We start from the raw sequence: 14,189 nt of genomic DNA on the forward strand, positions 1-14,189 counted from the left end.
ATTTTGTTCCTTTTGGCTTCAGATGCCAATGTATCCCTTGACTCCTCAGACCTGGGCGCTTTCCCACTCTGACATGCTGCTTTTTGCTGGGATGGGTTTTGAAGCCTGCTGCCTATAGAGACCTGAGGTCACTGCAAAGCCCACAGCTGTTCTTACTATTGCCACCCATGACCTCCGTGTTCTGAAGCTGGGTCTGGATCCAAAACACTCCCCACGTTAGAAGCCTGTTTTGAGCCAATAGACCTTTTTGTAGATGGTTAGACCCTACCAAAGCACATAGCCAGCTAGCTATGTTTTACCTGCTCCTAAAGGGACAGAAAAGATCCGGGTCTTACATGGGTCACCTGGCAACTTTGTTGAGTGACATACCTCTAAAGAAGGCTTTGAGAACTGGTGACATAGCAGCTTGTGGCATTCAAATAAATACCTAAGTCCCCTTTCTGTGCTTCCTGTATAGTGGGACCAGGATGCCATCTAAATATTGGCTCCTCCCGACTGTCAACCAGCATTCACTGAAGGGGACGCATGGCAGGAAAGCACTATGTCAACTGAGATACATTCTGTGAAAACTTGGGAAACCCCCTCCTCGCCGCCGCCATTCTCAACTGTTTTTCTTTTTCTTTTCTTTCTTTTGTTTGTAGGCTTATATTATTTTTTTCAGCATATGCAATTTGTACAAAATATTAGGTTTCATCAGGACATTTTCACCGCCCCCTCTTATCACCCCCCTTGCTGGTTCTCGCTCCTTCCCAGACGGTCTCACTCGCTTTCACCGTCATGCCTTTGTTTTTAAATCTAGAGTCCCTGTCTGAGAGAAAATGTCTTTCTGAGTCAGGCTTATTTCACTTATTGTGACCTCCAGTTCTGTTCCTTTTCCTGCAAATGTCATAATTTCATTCTTCATGGCCAAATCAGTTTCTGTCGCATATATATACTATGCTTTCTCCCCACTCATTCATTGACAGGTACCTGGGCAGATTCCATGACTCAGTTCCTTTGTTTGTTTGTTGTTTGTTTATGTCAGTGTGATAGGTAGCCCAGGCTGGTCTCCAACACAGCTGAAGCTGACCTTGAACTCCCGATCCTCCTGCTTCTACCCCTCAAGTGCTGGAATTACCCGTGTGAGCCACTGTGTCCAGGAGAGCTGACTGTTCTTAGCAGAGTGAACATGAGTATCATGTACTGACTTAGAGTCTGTCTGATATGTGTCCCAAGAGTGGTAGAGTTGTATCATGTAGTAGTTTTTGTTTTTTGAGGAACCCTTATACTGTTTGCCATAGTAGCTGGACTAATTAGTCTACATTTCCAGCAGCAGTGAATAAGGTCCTCCCTCCCAAACACCACATATCTTCAGCAGCGTTTGTCCTTGCTTTCTTGATGGTGACTGTTTTGACTGGGATGGATGGAGTCTCAGTGTGGTGATTTGCATTTCCTGTGTTGCTAAGGATGGTGAGTGCTTTCTTTATAGACTATTTGTACTTGCTTCTCCGGCAACAACCTCATAAATTCATCTGTCTACTTATTGAATGGGTTACTTATTCTCTTGGTGTCTCATTGTAGCCTTTTTATGCATTCTTCCCATTGGATAAATAGCAAAGCTTGTCTCCATTCCTGCTAGTCACCGGCAACTGTTTCCTTTCAATTCAATGCCTGTTGATTCTTGCTATGATCTGTCAGAAAATGGCTGCCAATGCCTACACCTTAAAGTGCTTCCTTGTATTTTTTTCTCTGGTAGTTTCAGGCATTGCATGAAGGCCTTTGATCCATGGGAAACTCGTAGATAAAATAGTGGTTTTGAGATACAATATACACAGAGAGCTATTGGCCCATTTAAAGTGAACGCTTGCAGTAACTGGGAGAATGTTCACAGATGATACATCTAGAGTACAATTTTAGAGCATCTTCATCACCCCTGAATAGGTTCCCACACATTTCCAGCCCGCTCTCCAGTATCACAACCTGTTTCCTCATCACTGCTCACTCCTATCCCTGTCTGGATACCAGCTTTCTTCCACTGGGCTTTATATCAGTGAGATCATGAGCCATGGGATTTCTGGCTTTTTGGTTGTGATTTTACTGGCTTCTTTCACTTTGTGGGGTGGTTCTAGGTTCGCCCATGCTTATATCATGTGTTAGTGGTTCATTCTTTAGAATTCTAGAGAAAGCTTTTTAAAATTTGTTTGTGTATTTATCATTTGGGGAAAAGAGACGCCACAGCATATATGTTGAGGTCACAGGACAACTTTCTTTTTTTATTATTTTAATTTTAAATAGCTTATTTTACATGTCAATCCCAGTTCCCTCCCCTCCTCCCACATCCCCCCACCATCCCCCCAAGCCTCCCACCCTATTGCCAATTCCTTCCGCATAGGGGATATCTAGAGTCTGTCATTTCACTCAGGGTAGGGTCCAGGCACTCCCCTAAGGGACAGGACAACTTTCAAGAGTTGGTGCTGTCCTTCTACCATGTGAGTCCCAGGGATTGAACTCCGGTCACCAGGCTTTGTGGGAGGCACCTTTAGTCACTGAACCATCTTACTGGCCCAGTCCATTCCTTTTTATGGGTTAGTTAAACCATTTCATTGTATGGATACCACATTGTATTTTCAGTTGATGGACATTTGAGTTGTTTCTGTCCTGGTTATTTTTGAGAATTCTGCTTTGAACGTGTGTGTGTGTGTGTGTGTGTGTGTGTGTGTGTGTGTGTGTGTGTGTTAACATCATAATTTCTCTGGCACATAAGTCAGGAAAGAAACTGCTGGTCCCCTGGTAAAGTTAATTTCACTATTTCTGAAGCCCCTTCCCCTTGCCTTATACTGGGAAACTGTCAGAAGTGGCAGGGCTATATTCTGATTTCCAGGGACTCCAGGCATGACCCCCTATGTGATGGAGATGCTGGCTATTCATGTTGGAGGTACCAAGGACCTGGTTCCCAGCAAGGCCTGTCACTGGCAAGACCAAGGGCCCATTGACCTCTGTGGCTCACCTAGCTCCTCTCCCCTTACAGGGTGCCTCTGCCAACTGGTGGAACCATCGCCATTTCCAGCACCATGCAAAGCCCAACATCTTCCACAAGGACCCGGACATAAAGAGCCTGCACGTGTTTGTCCTAGGAGAGTGGCAGCCCCTCGAGGTATGAGTAAGGGGATGGCATTGATTAGGAAGGAAGGAGTCCTGTGGGGTCAGCATTCAACCAGGACATCAGTACTTTCTGCTACCCAGAATCCATTCCTAGTCACCCCAAGGTATCCCAGCTGTGACCTACACAGAGTGGCTTTCCTTGGGAGTACTGGACACAGAGCCTCAGGAGCAGACTCTGTGTCCACAGGAAACTGGGTCAAGTTTTCCAGGAAAACAGAATTGTAGGCCTCCAGGATAGCCCAGTAGGTCAGCCCATGCACAGGAGACGTTATCTGGGGAACAGCAGCCTGGTCAAGCTGCCCTCAACAGCAGATGAGAAAGCAAGGTTCAGACAGAAGACAGGAAGTGGTAGGAGGGTCTGGTCAGTCACCACTTAGTCCAGGATAAGCCTTCAGATCTTTGCTAGGACACATTCTTCTGTTTGACCACACTTATTTTACTGGCATTTTTAAAAATTATAAATATAGGACATACTTGGTACAAACATTGAAATAGTATAGAAATGTATGCTCAGTGTCTTATCTTTGTCACCTCTTGGCCTCAAGTTTTATGGACCCAGTAATAACCACTGCTAATGAGAAGCCAGATAACTTTGTGTCTGCTACTAAGCCCTGTCTCTGGCCCTCAGTGTCATCTGTGTCTTAGTTAGGACTTCCATTGCTGTGAAGCGACACCACGACCATGGCAACTCTTATAAGGAAAACATTTAATTGGGGCTGGCTAACAGTTCAGAGGTTTAGCCCATTATCATCATAGCAAGAAGCTTGGAAGCAGGCAGGCAGACATGGTGTTGGAGAAGGAGCTAAGAGTTCTATATCTGGATCCGTAGGCAACAGGAAGCAAACTGACTTGAACTTTTGAGACATCGAAGTCTTCCCCCAGAGACATACTTCCTCCAACAAGGCCACACGTCCTAATAATGCCTATCTGTAGGGCCATTCCTGTTCAAACCACAACAACATGCATATATCTTTTTCTTTAAAAACAAAATTAGAAATAAAGTATGCCTTCTATTCTGAAGCTCACTACTTCTAATGTGGACCTTGTTCTAGGACTTCAAGGGGGTTGGTCTCATTCCTCCTGGGGACTGTGTAGTATTCCATTTCATTCACATATTCTAGCACGATGCACACTATTTCATATAAGAAATTTTTGTGCTGTTGATCTTAATTTCCCTCTTTGGGTGAGGGTTGTGGTTCACACTCACTCGTGTTAAGCACATGTTCTACCTTCCACTGAGCCCTTTAGTTTTCTCTTATGATTCTGCACCCACGGTCACTTAATTTTCTGTTAATAAAAACACACCCAACCAGGCATGGTGATAATGTCAGCACTCTGGAAATAGGGGCAGGAGGATTTCAAATGCTTAACTTGGTCCAGATAATGAGATTTTTGTCAAAAACAAACTAAAGGGCCAGCGAGGTGGGTAAAAGTGCTTACTGCCAGCCTGATAACCTGAGTTTGATCCCTGAGACCCACATGATGGAAGGAGAACATTTCAATAAAATTTAAAAAGCTTTCTCTAGAAAAGAATGAACCACTAACACATGATATAAGCACGGGCAAACCTAGAACCACCCCACAAAGTGAAAGAAACCAGTAAAATCACAAAATCACACACACACACACACACACACACACACACACACACACACACAAATAAATGGGGGGGAATACTAATTTAAAAAAATAAAATAGGGTTGTAGAAGCGACTCAGCAGCTAAGAATACTGGTTGTTTTTTCAAAGGAGCCCGGTTTGGTTCCCAGAACCTACACATGGCAGCTCACAGTCACCAGTAACTCTAGTCTCAGGGGATCCCACACCCTTTCTGGCCTCTCCAGGCATTCAAGTAGTGCACAGACATACACACAGGCAAAATGTCCAAACACATTACACAAATAACTAAAATAAGGCACCCTTGATGCATTTAAAGAACTAAGAATGGCTAGAATGGCTGTGTTTGCCTCTAATCTCAAGACATCAGGAAACTGAGATAGAGGAATTACTGTGAGTTGAGGCCAGCCTGGTCTACATACCAAGAAGTGCCTTTTTAAAGGGGGTGGTTATTCTATACTTTTTAAAAAGTAGAGCCTCTATGTTAGGGTTTAATTTACAAAAAGGAAGGAAGAGGGAAAAAACTGCACATGTTGGTGTCTTGGAAATATACTGAGGGTGGACACAGGCAAGCTGTGGGTACAGCTCAGTGGCAGAGACCTTGCCCCAAATGCTCAAGGACTTGGGTTCAGTCCCAACATAGTGATGGGAAATCACAGTGCTTGGCAAAGCAGAGCTCTCAGTAGGTAGTTATGGGAGAATACAAACTTGCCCTCAGTAGACAGGATCATAGAAGAAGGAGTTTCCTGGCTGTGTTGGCATCCAAGGTTTGTAACGCAGACAAGAGAGCCTGTCCCCCTCAGTTCTGATTTGTATTCCTGTCTGACACAAGATGCACAGAACATCAGCCACAGTTGTGAACTTTGACTAGGCAAGGATTTCATTTTCTACCCAACACCTGTCTTTGTTTCTCTTCTAGGAAATGGCTTGTTAGCTTTGATTAGAAGTGTTTGATAGCAGGGTTGATTACCCAGAAGCCTTCTGATAGTGAGGACAAAGGCTTCCTGAATGCCTGTGGTAAAGCTGTTAGCTGTTCTCACAGATGGTCCCAAGTCCCTAACAAACAAAGGGAAGCCAGGCTCATCGCTCTGCAAATCAGCTGCACAGTAGCTGATGAATCCCGTCCCATCTCACTCTAAGGATGCTGGATGGCTTTGGGAGGGAGGTTGTAGGAGTCTGCTTGTCCTATTGGCACTTGAAGATGGAGGCCAGGGTCAGAAAGTCCCTCTAGGGCATTCATGTGTCTCCTGGGTTCCTGGTGGAACTGTGTGGGAGTGCTCACGAGACTATGCTGACCTGAAGGGAGCCCAGGTAGTGTCTCCTGAGGCCTCTTCACAGTTCTAGCTTTTCCTTTGGTTCACCTGCCCTGGGAAGTCAATCACGCAATCATACTTACTCTTACAAACAAGGAGGCCAATGCCTTCTCTCTACTGGCACCACTCCGCTATTACTGCTTGGGGTTTCAGCGCTCGGTGGGAACTCTCAACATAATTAAACTGTGGCATACGCAATAATCTTGTTTGCCACCCTTCCCTGTTGCCATGTCACTAACCCCATAGTGTAGTCAACGTATTCTCAGAAATGGGAGTGCCCAGCCTCCCTGCCCGAGGGCTTCCTCTACTCATCTGGGAAGCACCCCTACTGGCTACCTATCTTCCTGCTTCCGGCAGAAGCTTCAGTCCCCACCCTAGTCCTGGCGCATATGTGGCCCTCTTCTTGGGTGTCTAGCATCCTGCCAGTGTCCGCTGTGGCCACATTGCTCAGTGCTCCGTGTATGAGTTTGTGAATTCCCAGAGGCAGCAACTGACCTTGAGGCAACTCCTGCCAAACCACCCCTCAGCTCTAGACAGACAAGAAAGGCCCTGGTTATTCCTCAGACACTCTGTTTCAAACCTGAAAGGTTCTTCTTCATGACCTTGCCGGGTATCTGATGTATCATTTATTTTTCTTCTTGCTGACACAAAATGCCTGACAGGAAGCCATTTAAAGAAGGAAGGGTTTATTGGGATTTAGAGATACAGGCAAGACATTAGTAGGGGGGGGTGTGATGGCAGGATCAGGGAGCTGGCTAGTCACTGCATCTGCAGTTGGGAACAGAGATGAATGTTGTTCTCCGCTTGCTTTCTCTTTTTGGGGGGGGGGTTGGGGTTTTTGTTTTTTTGAGACAGGGTTTCTCTGTATTGTTTTGGAGCCTGTCCTGGAACTGGCTCTGTAGACCAGGCTGGCCTCAAACTCACGGAGATCCGCCTGCCTCTGCCTCCCGAGTGCTGGGATTAAAGGCATGTGCCACCAACTCCCGGCTCAGTGTCATCTCTTAACACCCAAACACATCACTTTTATGCTATAACCTTCCTGTGCTGATCCTGTAGTCTCATGGCATCTCACCGTACAAAATGCATTCAGTCCAGCTTCCGCAGCCTCCGTTGTCTTTAAAAGTTCCAGTACTGTTCACAAGTGTGAATGCAGGAGCTGGGTAAGGTCAATTGCTGCTCTTCCAGAAGACCCAAGTTCAGTTCCTACCAGAGTTCAGATCCTAGCAAATCATGTTGAGCAGCTGGCAACTGTTTGTAACTCCAGCTCCAGGGGATCTGATACCCACTTCTGGCCTCCATGGGCACCTTCACTCATACACAAGTGCACAAACACACAAATGAAAATGAGAAAATACATCTTTTAAAAAAGTGTAAGTGCGCAGTCTCTTCGGAGACTCACTGAGCTCTTGTAGCACTGAAGCCCACGTTCCATACTCCCAGCATGAATGGCACAGAGTAAACATTGACACCCCCAAAGGTCAGGCATGGCATCCAAAGCAGCACTGATACCCAGCATGGTTTGTAGCTGCTAGGGATTGTGGGAGAATCATCTGGGCTCCAAAGGGCGTAGGGAGCCTTGTGCCTGCAGCAGTGCTGCCCACACACCCCTAGCCTCTCTCCTGAGCTGGCGCCATCTTGTAGATGTGGTTTTCTTTGGAGGCCATCCCATGATTCTGGCATCTCTAACATGATGGAGGAGGTGTCTCGTTGTAACTTAACTTCATTTTCACATCTCAGGTGGTTGTGAGCTGCCATGTGGGTTCTGGGAATCAAACCCAGGTCCTCTGGAAGAGCAGCCAGGACTCTTAACTGCAGAGCTATCTCTACAGATCTCAGGGTCTCTCTTTCAACTGGAATTACATTTCACAAGTTGGAGACTTTGTCCTCGGGACACCTTTCTTGTTATGAAAATGAAGAACTGGAGGTTTCCTGTTAGAAGTCTCAACTTTCGCTAGCTGTCACAGCCCCTGTTAGCAGTCACAGCCCTGTTAACAGTCACAGTCACAGCCTCTGTTAACAGTCACAGTCACAGCCTCTGTGAACAGTCACAGTCACAGCCTCTGTGAACAGTCACAGCCTCTGTGAATAGTCACAGTCACAGCCTCTGTGAACAGTCACAGTCACAGCCTCTGTGAACAGTCACAGTCACAGCCCTGTTAACAGTCACAGTCACAGCCTCTGTGAACAGTCACTGTCACAGCCCTGTTAACAGTCACAACCTCTGTGAATAGTCACAGTCACAGCCTCTGTGAACAGTCACTGTCACAGTCCTGTTAACAGTCACAGTCACAGCCCTGTTAACAGTCACAGTCACAGCCTCTGTTAACAGTCACAGCCTCTGTGAACAGTCACAGTCACAGCCCTGTTAACAGTCACAGTCACAGCCTCTGTTAACAGTCACAGCCTCTGTTAACAGTCACAGCCTCTGTTAACAGTCACAGTCACAGCCCTGTTAACAGTCACAGCCTCTGTTAACAGTCACAGTCACAGCCCTGTTAACAGCCACAGTCACAGCCCTGTTAACAATCACAGCCTCTGTTAACAGTCACAGTCACAGCCTCTGTTAACAGTCACAGCCTCTGTTAACAGTCACAGCCTCTGTTAACAGTCACAGTCACAGCCCTGTTAACAGTCACAGTCACAGCTTCTGTTTTAGCTTGAGCTTTGGCTACAACTTTTTATTTGTTTGAACTCTTAACGACCTGCACATTTTTAATATTTGCCCTCCCATGTCCCTCTTTTCAATGTGGATCTGGATAAGAACTGTTCCACATACAGCTGCTCCTCTGCCTTGAGATTTCCTCCATCAAACACATTAACCAATCCATTGCTTTTGAATTCAGCCTCACCGAAGTTCTCAGGAAAAGGGCAGATTCTTTGCCAGAATACCACACTAGCAGCCTCTAGCCTAGTTCCTGAAAGAGTCCTTGTCCCCTTCTGAAACCACAGGAGCCAGTCCTCCTAGCCATCAGCCTCTCAGCCTTCTGGTCTCCCAAGCTCCCTGCAGGGAGCCAGGAAGCCCCATTTACAGCATTTTAGCTGCCAACTCTTCCACGCACTGCCAACCACTCAACGGCCATGCTTCTTGGTATCAGTTCTATATGTTAGTTTTCTCATTGTTCACACACACACACACACACACACACACACACACACACACACGGCCATTTAAGGAAGAAAGGACTTATTCTGACTTAGGCATGGTGGAAGGAACAGGAGGCTGGCTGCTCACATTCATCCTGAAGTGGAGGGGAATGCTAGTGTTCAGCTTGCTGTCTGTTTTATACTCTGTCCAAAACCACAGCCTAAGAAATGACACCACCCATAGGTAAGGTGGGTGTTCCACCTCAATTACCCTAATCTCAATATTCCCTCACAGACATACCCGGAAGGCTTATCTCCTAGTGGTTCTAGGTCTTGTCAAGTTGACAGTCATTACTAACTGTCACATCTGGCCTGTGGTGGAGAAGCTGGTCACACTGGCCACCAGAGCTGGTAGCCCTTCCCGCTCCCTGCCCATTGTGGGTTCCACACCTGTGGTCTTCAGCTGCTCCAGCTCAGTGAGAGCTCTGCTGTGCTGCCATCTCCATTTTGGGCTCTGGCCACACAGATTAGTTAGTGAAAGTGTCATTTGTCTTCCTGGCCCCTCCCTTCTAATTGCACTGTCTCCCCAGCTTCCTTCCTGTGTGGGAGAGGAGAGGAGCAGGAGCCTCTGCTCCCCCATACTTTGGTCCCAACACCTCCCAGCTGGAAGGAAGAGTAAATTGCTGAGTCTGTAGACCTGCACCCCAAGGAGTATCTACCAGGTGTGCACAACACCATTTACTCCTTATTTAACCTGTGAGGCAGGACCTGTCATCGATCTTTATATAACTAGAACCACTGAGGCAGAAAGAAAATGACATATTCGAAGTCACTAGGCCACCAGCTTGCCAGCCTTGGAAATGTCTCTGCTGGTAAGTCCAGCCACATATGCACTCTCCTAGCTCGGAGCATTCTAAACCCCTTCTCCATCCTTTCCTCCATCCCATGACTTAACAAGCTCTGGGCCAAGTAAAACACGATGGCAAGTCATCAAAGGGCAGGGCCTGGTATTCCTAACACCAGTTTGTGCTTTGTGAGTGTGCCTGTTTCTTTTCTCATTGCTTTGACTGAAAAGCTGACAACTTAGGGGAGGGAGAGTGGAATTTCTTTGCCTTTGGTTCGAGGGGATTCAGTCCATCGGGGTGGAGGATCAGTCAGGAAGCAGGGAGAGATGAATGCTGGTACTCAGCTTGCCTTCCTTTTTATTCAGTTTAAGACCTTAATGCATGTCATTGTGCTACTTGGACATGGTGCCTTCAAGGTGGGGTCTCCAACCTCAATGAACTCAGTCTAGAATCACCAGGAAGTTGATAATCAGTATTAACCATCCAAATGAGCTTTGGGTAAGAGAGATGGTTCGGCCAAACACTAACATCCCTTTGTAGCTGTCCCTTCAGAGGCTATGGAGTTGGAAACAGACATGCAGAGCTGTGTCATCATGTCACTCTGCATACAGATGTTGCTATGAATGACGCTCTGCTCATAGGCCTTGGTATCTACTTCTCCACTGGGCTCTCAGAATCGCTATGAAGTGCACTTCCACTTTGCAGCAAGGAACCCAAAAGTCAGGGAGGTTAAGCACTTTGGTTTAATGGAGAATTGTTTCCAAATGCGAGTTCCTGCATCCCCAAGACTGGGCATCCATAGAGACTGGTTCTGAGACCCACCACTGTCTGGGGTTCCTGGCCATGTTGGTGGGTCATTCTGGGATGCCGAAAAGTGCATGTATGAGCCAACAATGCTTACCAGCTGGAGACAGCCCAACAGTGACAGTTATCCCCACAGTGACCATAAACCAGTGGAAACAATCTTGCTACTTGACCTTCAAATGGTCCCCCGTAGTGACCCTCTCCCACCGTCCTCTAAAGGACCTCCTGGCCTCTGCTGACCTGAAGATTGTCATTGATGTCCAGTCTCTGTCTCAGAGTTACTGTTGCTATGATCAAACATCATGACCAAAGCAAACTGGCTGACACTTCCACATCATAGTTCATCACTGAAGGAAGTCAGGACAGGAACTTAAGTGGGGGCAGGAACCTGGAGGCAGGAGCTGATGCAGAGGCCATAGAGGAGCGCTGCTTCCTGGCTTACTCCCCATGGCTTGTTCAGCCTGCTTTCTTATAGAACCCAGAACCACTTGCCCAGGGGGCCCCACCCACAGTCGGCATCAATCACTAATTAAGAAAATGCCCTGCTGGCCTGTTTATAATTTGATCTTACTGAGGCATTTTTTTTTTGGTTGAGGCTCCCTCCTCTCCAGTGGCTTTGTGTCACTGACATAAAACTAGCCAGTCTCAAGAAGGAACAGACAAAGGCAGGCAGCCAGGGCTGGGAAGCCTGCATTCAGAGTCTAGGCCTGGGTGCCGGTCCCCTGGCTCCGGACCCAGGGCCTGTCCTCACATTTCCCTAGCTGCTGCCCCCCCCCGCACCTTGGGGGGTGTCTTCCTTCCCTCTGTGCCTAGCTTTCACATCCCCTCCCTTTACTGGGAAACTATCAAAGGCCCCTCTGAGGCTCCCTCGCTCTGACCTCTCCAAGGCCAACCTCAGGCCTGGCTCTAATGACAGACTGCATGTACATGACATACTTTCTGGGAATGCATGGGGTCCTTGCCAAGACACAGGAAGCTGCAGGGAACAAAGGGATCATTTCTGGTTGTCCTTCAGCAGGCATGTGACCATGGCCACTGGCACCAAGATACATGTTCTGGGGACAAGCTGGACTTTGTTCCCACCCACACCCCTTCCTTGTGGGAGCCCATGGGCCTCTGTGATTTTGACACACACTTCCCACTCTGTATTCTCACTTGGAGGACAGGAGTGTCAGCCTAGGAGACACCCAAGTTTTCTTCCATCTGTAACTTATTTTGCTCTCCTGACCCCCAAAAGTGTTCAAGGAGGGTGACTTAAATTTTGGGTCTGGAGAGGGAAGGATGGCATTGTCTTGGAGTCCGTGTGTCTTTACATCAAAGTTCCCATTGGCAACATTTAACAAGGACTTGACCGGGCATTGGTGGCGCACGCTTTCGGGAGACAGTGGCAGGCGGATCTCTGTAAGCTCGAGGCCAGCCTGGTCTACAAAGTGAGCGCCAGGACAGCCTCCAAAGCTACATAGAGAAACCCTGTCTCAAAAAAAACAAAACAAAACAAAAAAAAAGCAAAAGAAAAAGAAAAACAATAACTTGGAAGGCAAACATGCGCAGAGAGGCCTAGGGACCTGCTGTTGGCAAGAAGTAGCATCTAATAAGTTTGTTATCTGCTCCAAGCACAGGCTTACACTCCTCCCCACCCCACCCCACCCCACCCCCAGCCCAGTCCAGCACTGCAAGTAAAATGAGCAGGTGCTCTGTGATCCACGGCAGTGCAGGGTGGACTGCCCCCTAGGGGTCAGGCCCTGGAATTAAAGGGCGTCTGCTGTTGCCTCTATTTTACTTCATGCATGTTTTACATATATAACTGTTCTGTCTGTTCATGTGTTTGTGCACCACCTGAGTGTGTGGTGCCCCTAGACCCCTGGAACTGGAGTTATAGATGGTTGGTGCTGGGAACCAGGCCTGGGTCCTCTAAAAGAACAGGTGCTCTTAACAGGCAGACCATCTCTCAGTCCTGCAGAGCCTCTTCTGTCTAACTGGCTTCCTCGTGTATCAAGAGCCTCTGGGGAAAGAGATTAGTCTTTGGAAATGACTACAAGATTTCAAGAATAGATGTTCCCAGGATGATGACTGTTAAGGATTCCTGGGCTTTGTTTGACTTCCCTTAACTGTTAATAGTCTCCAAGGAATGCCCCCTTTGAGACCTGGAAGCCTCTGTCATTCCCAAAAGGGTAGACAGTCCCAGAAGCTCCCTGTGGGGTACCTAGGCTTATGTAAGCCTTTTTATTGTTCATCTCCAAGTTGGCCTAAGGGCTAGGAGTATAGCTTAGTGGCAGAGGACTTGGTTAACATGGATCAAGCCCTGGAGTCCATCCCCAACACTCCCAACAAAACTATAGGGGAAAAAAAAAGACAAACAGCAGGCCTCCTTCTCATGACCTGGGACAGTGACTGACTCTGAGCCTGAACTTCAGCCACCAACCTGCAGATTGGCCTGGGATTTGGGCCTCACAGTTCTAGCAGGAATGAAGGTATTCTAAAGAGAAGTTTATGCCCACTCCCTTTGGCTCTCAGACTATTGAACAATAGACCCTAAGAAATTGGAAATTACCCAGGGATTGCATGCTGGGAGAAGGAAAAAGCTGAAGCCTGGTGCCAGCTGGGGAAGAGCTTATCTCCCAGAGAGAGCTCACACAGTTCTGAGAACCTGTCAGACCTCCTTGCAGGAAAGACTGGAACAGAGACAAAGATGCCTCAGTAATGGTTGTGGCCCCACGTTGACCAGACCCTCTTAGTTGTATATTGCTCTTGCTTTTGGCTTATCAAAACCTAATTTTAGGATCCCAGTGATGGATAGGGGTATGGTGTAGTGTGGTTGCCTGGACCTCTTCATTTTTTCTTCACAATGTGACCACACTGACTAAATTTCCCTTCTCTGTTTTTTCCATTAACACATTTCTTTAATTGGTCCATTGCGGACAGGTGACTGAGCCTAACTCACCAGATCTGACCCTAACTCCAGTAAAAACAGTGGCATGCGACGCCAGGCCCAAGGAAACTGGCAGCTGCTGGCCTTGTTGGACCCAGATTCAGATAGGTGGAAAAGAGACAAGGCCTCTGCTGGGGAGGGTGGTGAATAAAGTGGGGGTACGGAGGCTCTTGTTCACCCTCTCTCCTGTCTCTTATCCCCTCAGTACGGCAAGAAGAAGCTGAAATACCTACCCTACAACCACCAGCATGAATACTTCTTCCTGAGTGAGTGCGAGGGCCAGAGGCCCCCAGCCCCAAGTCCTCACCTGTCCCATTTCCTCCCATACCCTTTTCAAACTGGCAAATCGACAAGGGTGCCAGCAGCCAGCTTGTGCAAACACTTCTGGCCCTGTCACCTTCATCTAGACCCCCAGGCACCTGACTGTTGAGCTGCCCTGCGGGTGGTGTCGAGCTGGC

At 47.6% G+C, this 14,189-nt stretch overlaps 1 protein-coding gene across 1 annotated transcript in view; it reads left to right on the top strand.

Annotated features, from left to right (window-relative positions):
- The window catches only part of Fads2 (fatty acid desaturase 2), a 38,471-nt gene that overhangs the window by 15,318 nt on the left and 8,964 nt on the right, over window positions 1–14,189 (top strand). The window contains exons 5-6 of the mRNA XM_005063853.4: window positions 3,008–3,133; window positions 13,937–13,997. Of these exons, the coding sequence (XP_005063910.1) occupies window positions 3,008–3,133; window positions 13,937–13,997 (187 nt within the window). The remainder of the gene's footprint in view (window positions 1–3,007; window positions 3,134–13,936; window positions 13,998–14,189) is intronic.

Source organism: Mesocricetus auratus, unplaced genomic scaffold, assembly GCF_017639785.1.
Source record: "Mesocricetus auratus isolate SY011 unplaced genomic scaffold, BCM_Maur_2.0 Super-Scaffold_4256, whole genome shotgun sequence".
Lineage (NCBI taxonomy): Eukaryota > Metazoa > Chordata > Mammalia > Rodentia > Cricetidae > Mesocricetus > Mesocricetus auratus.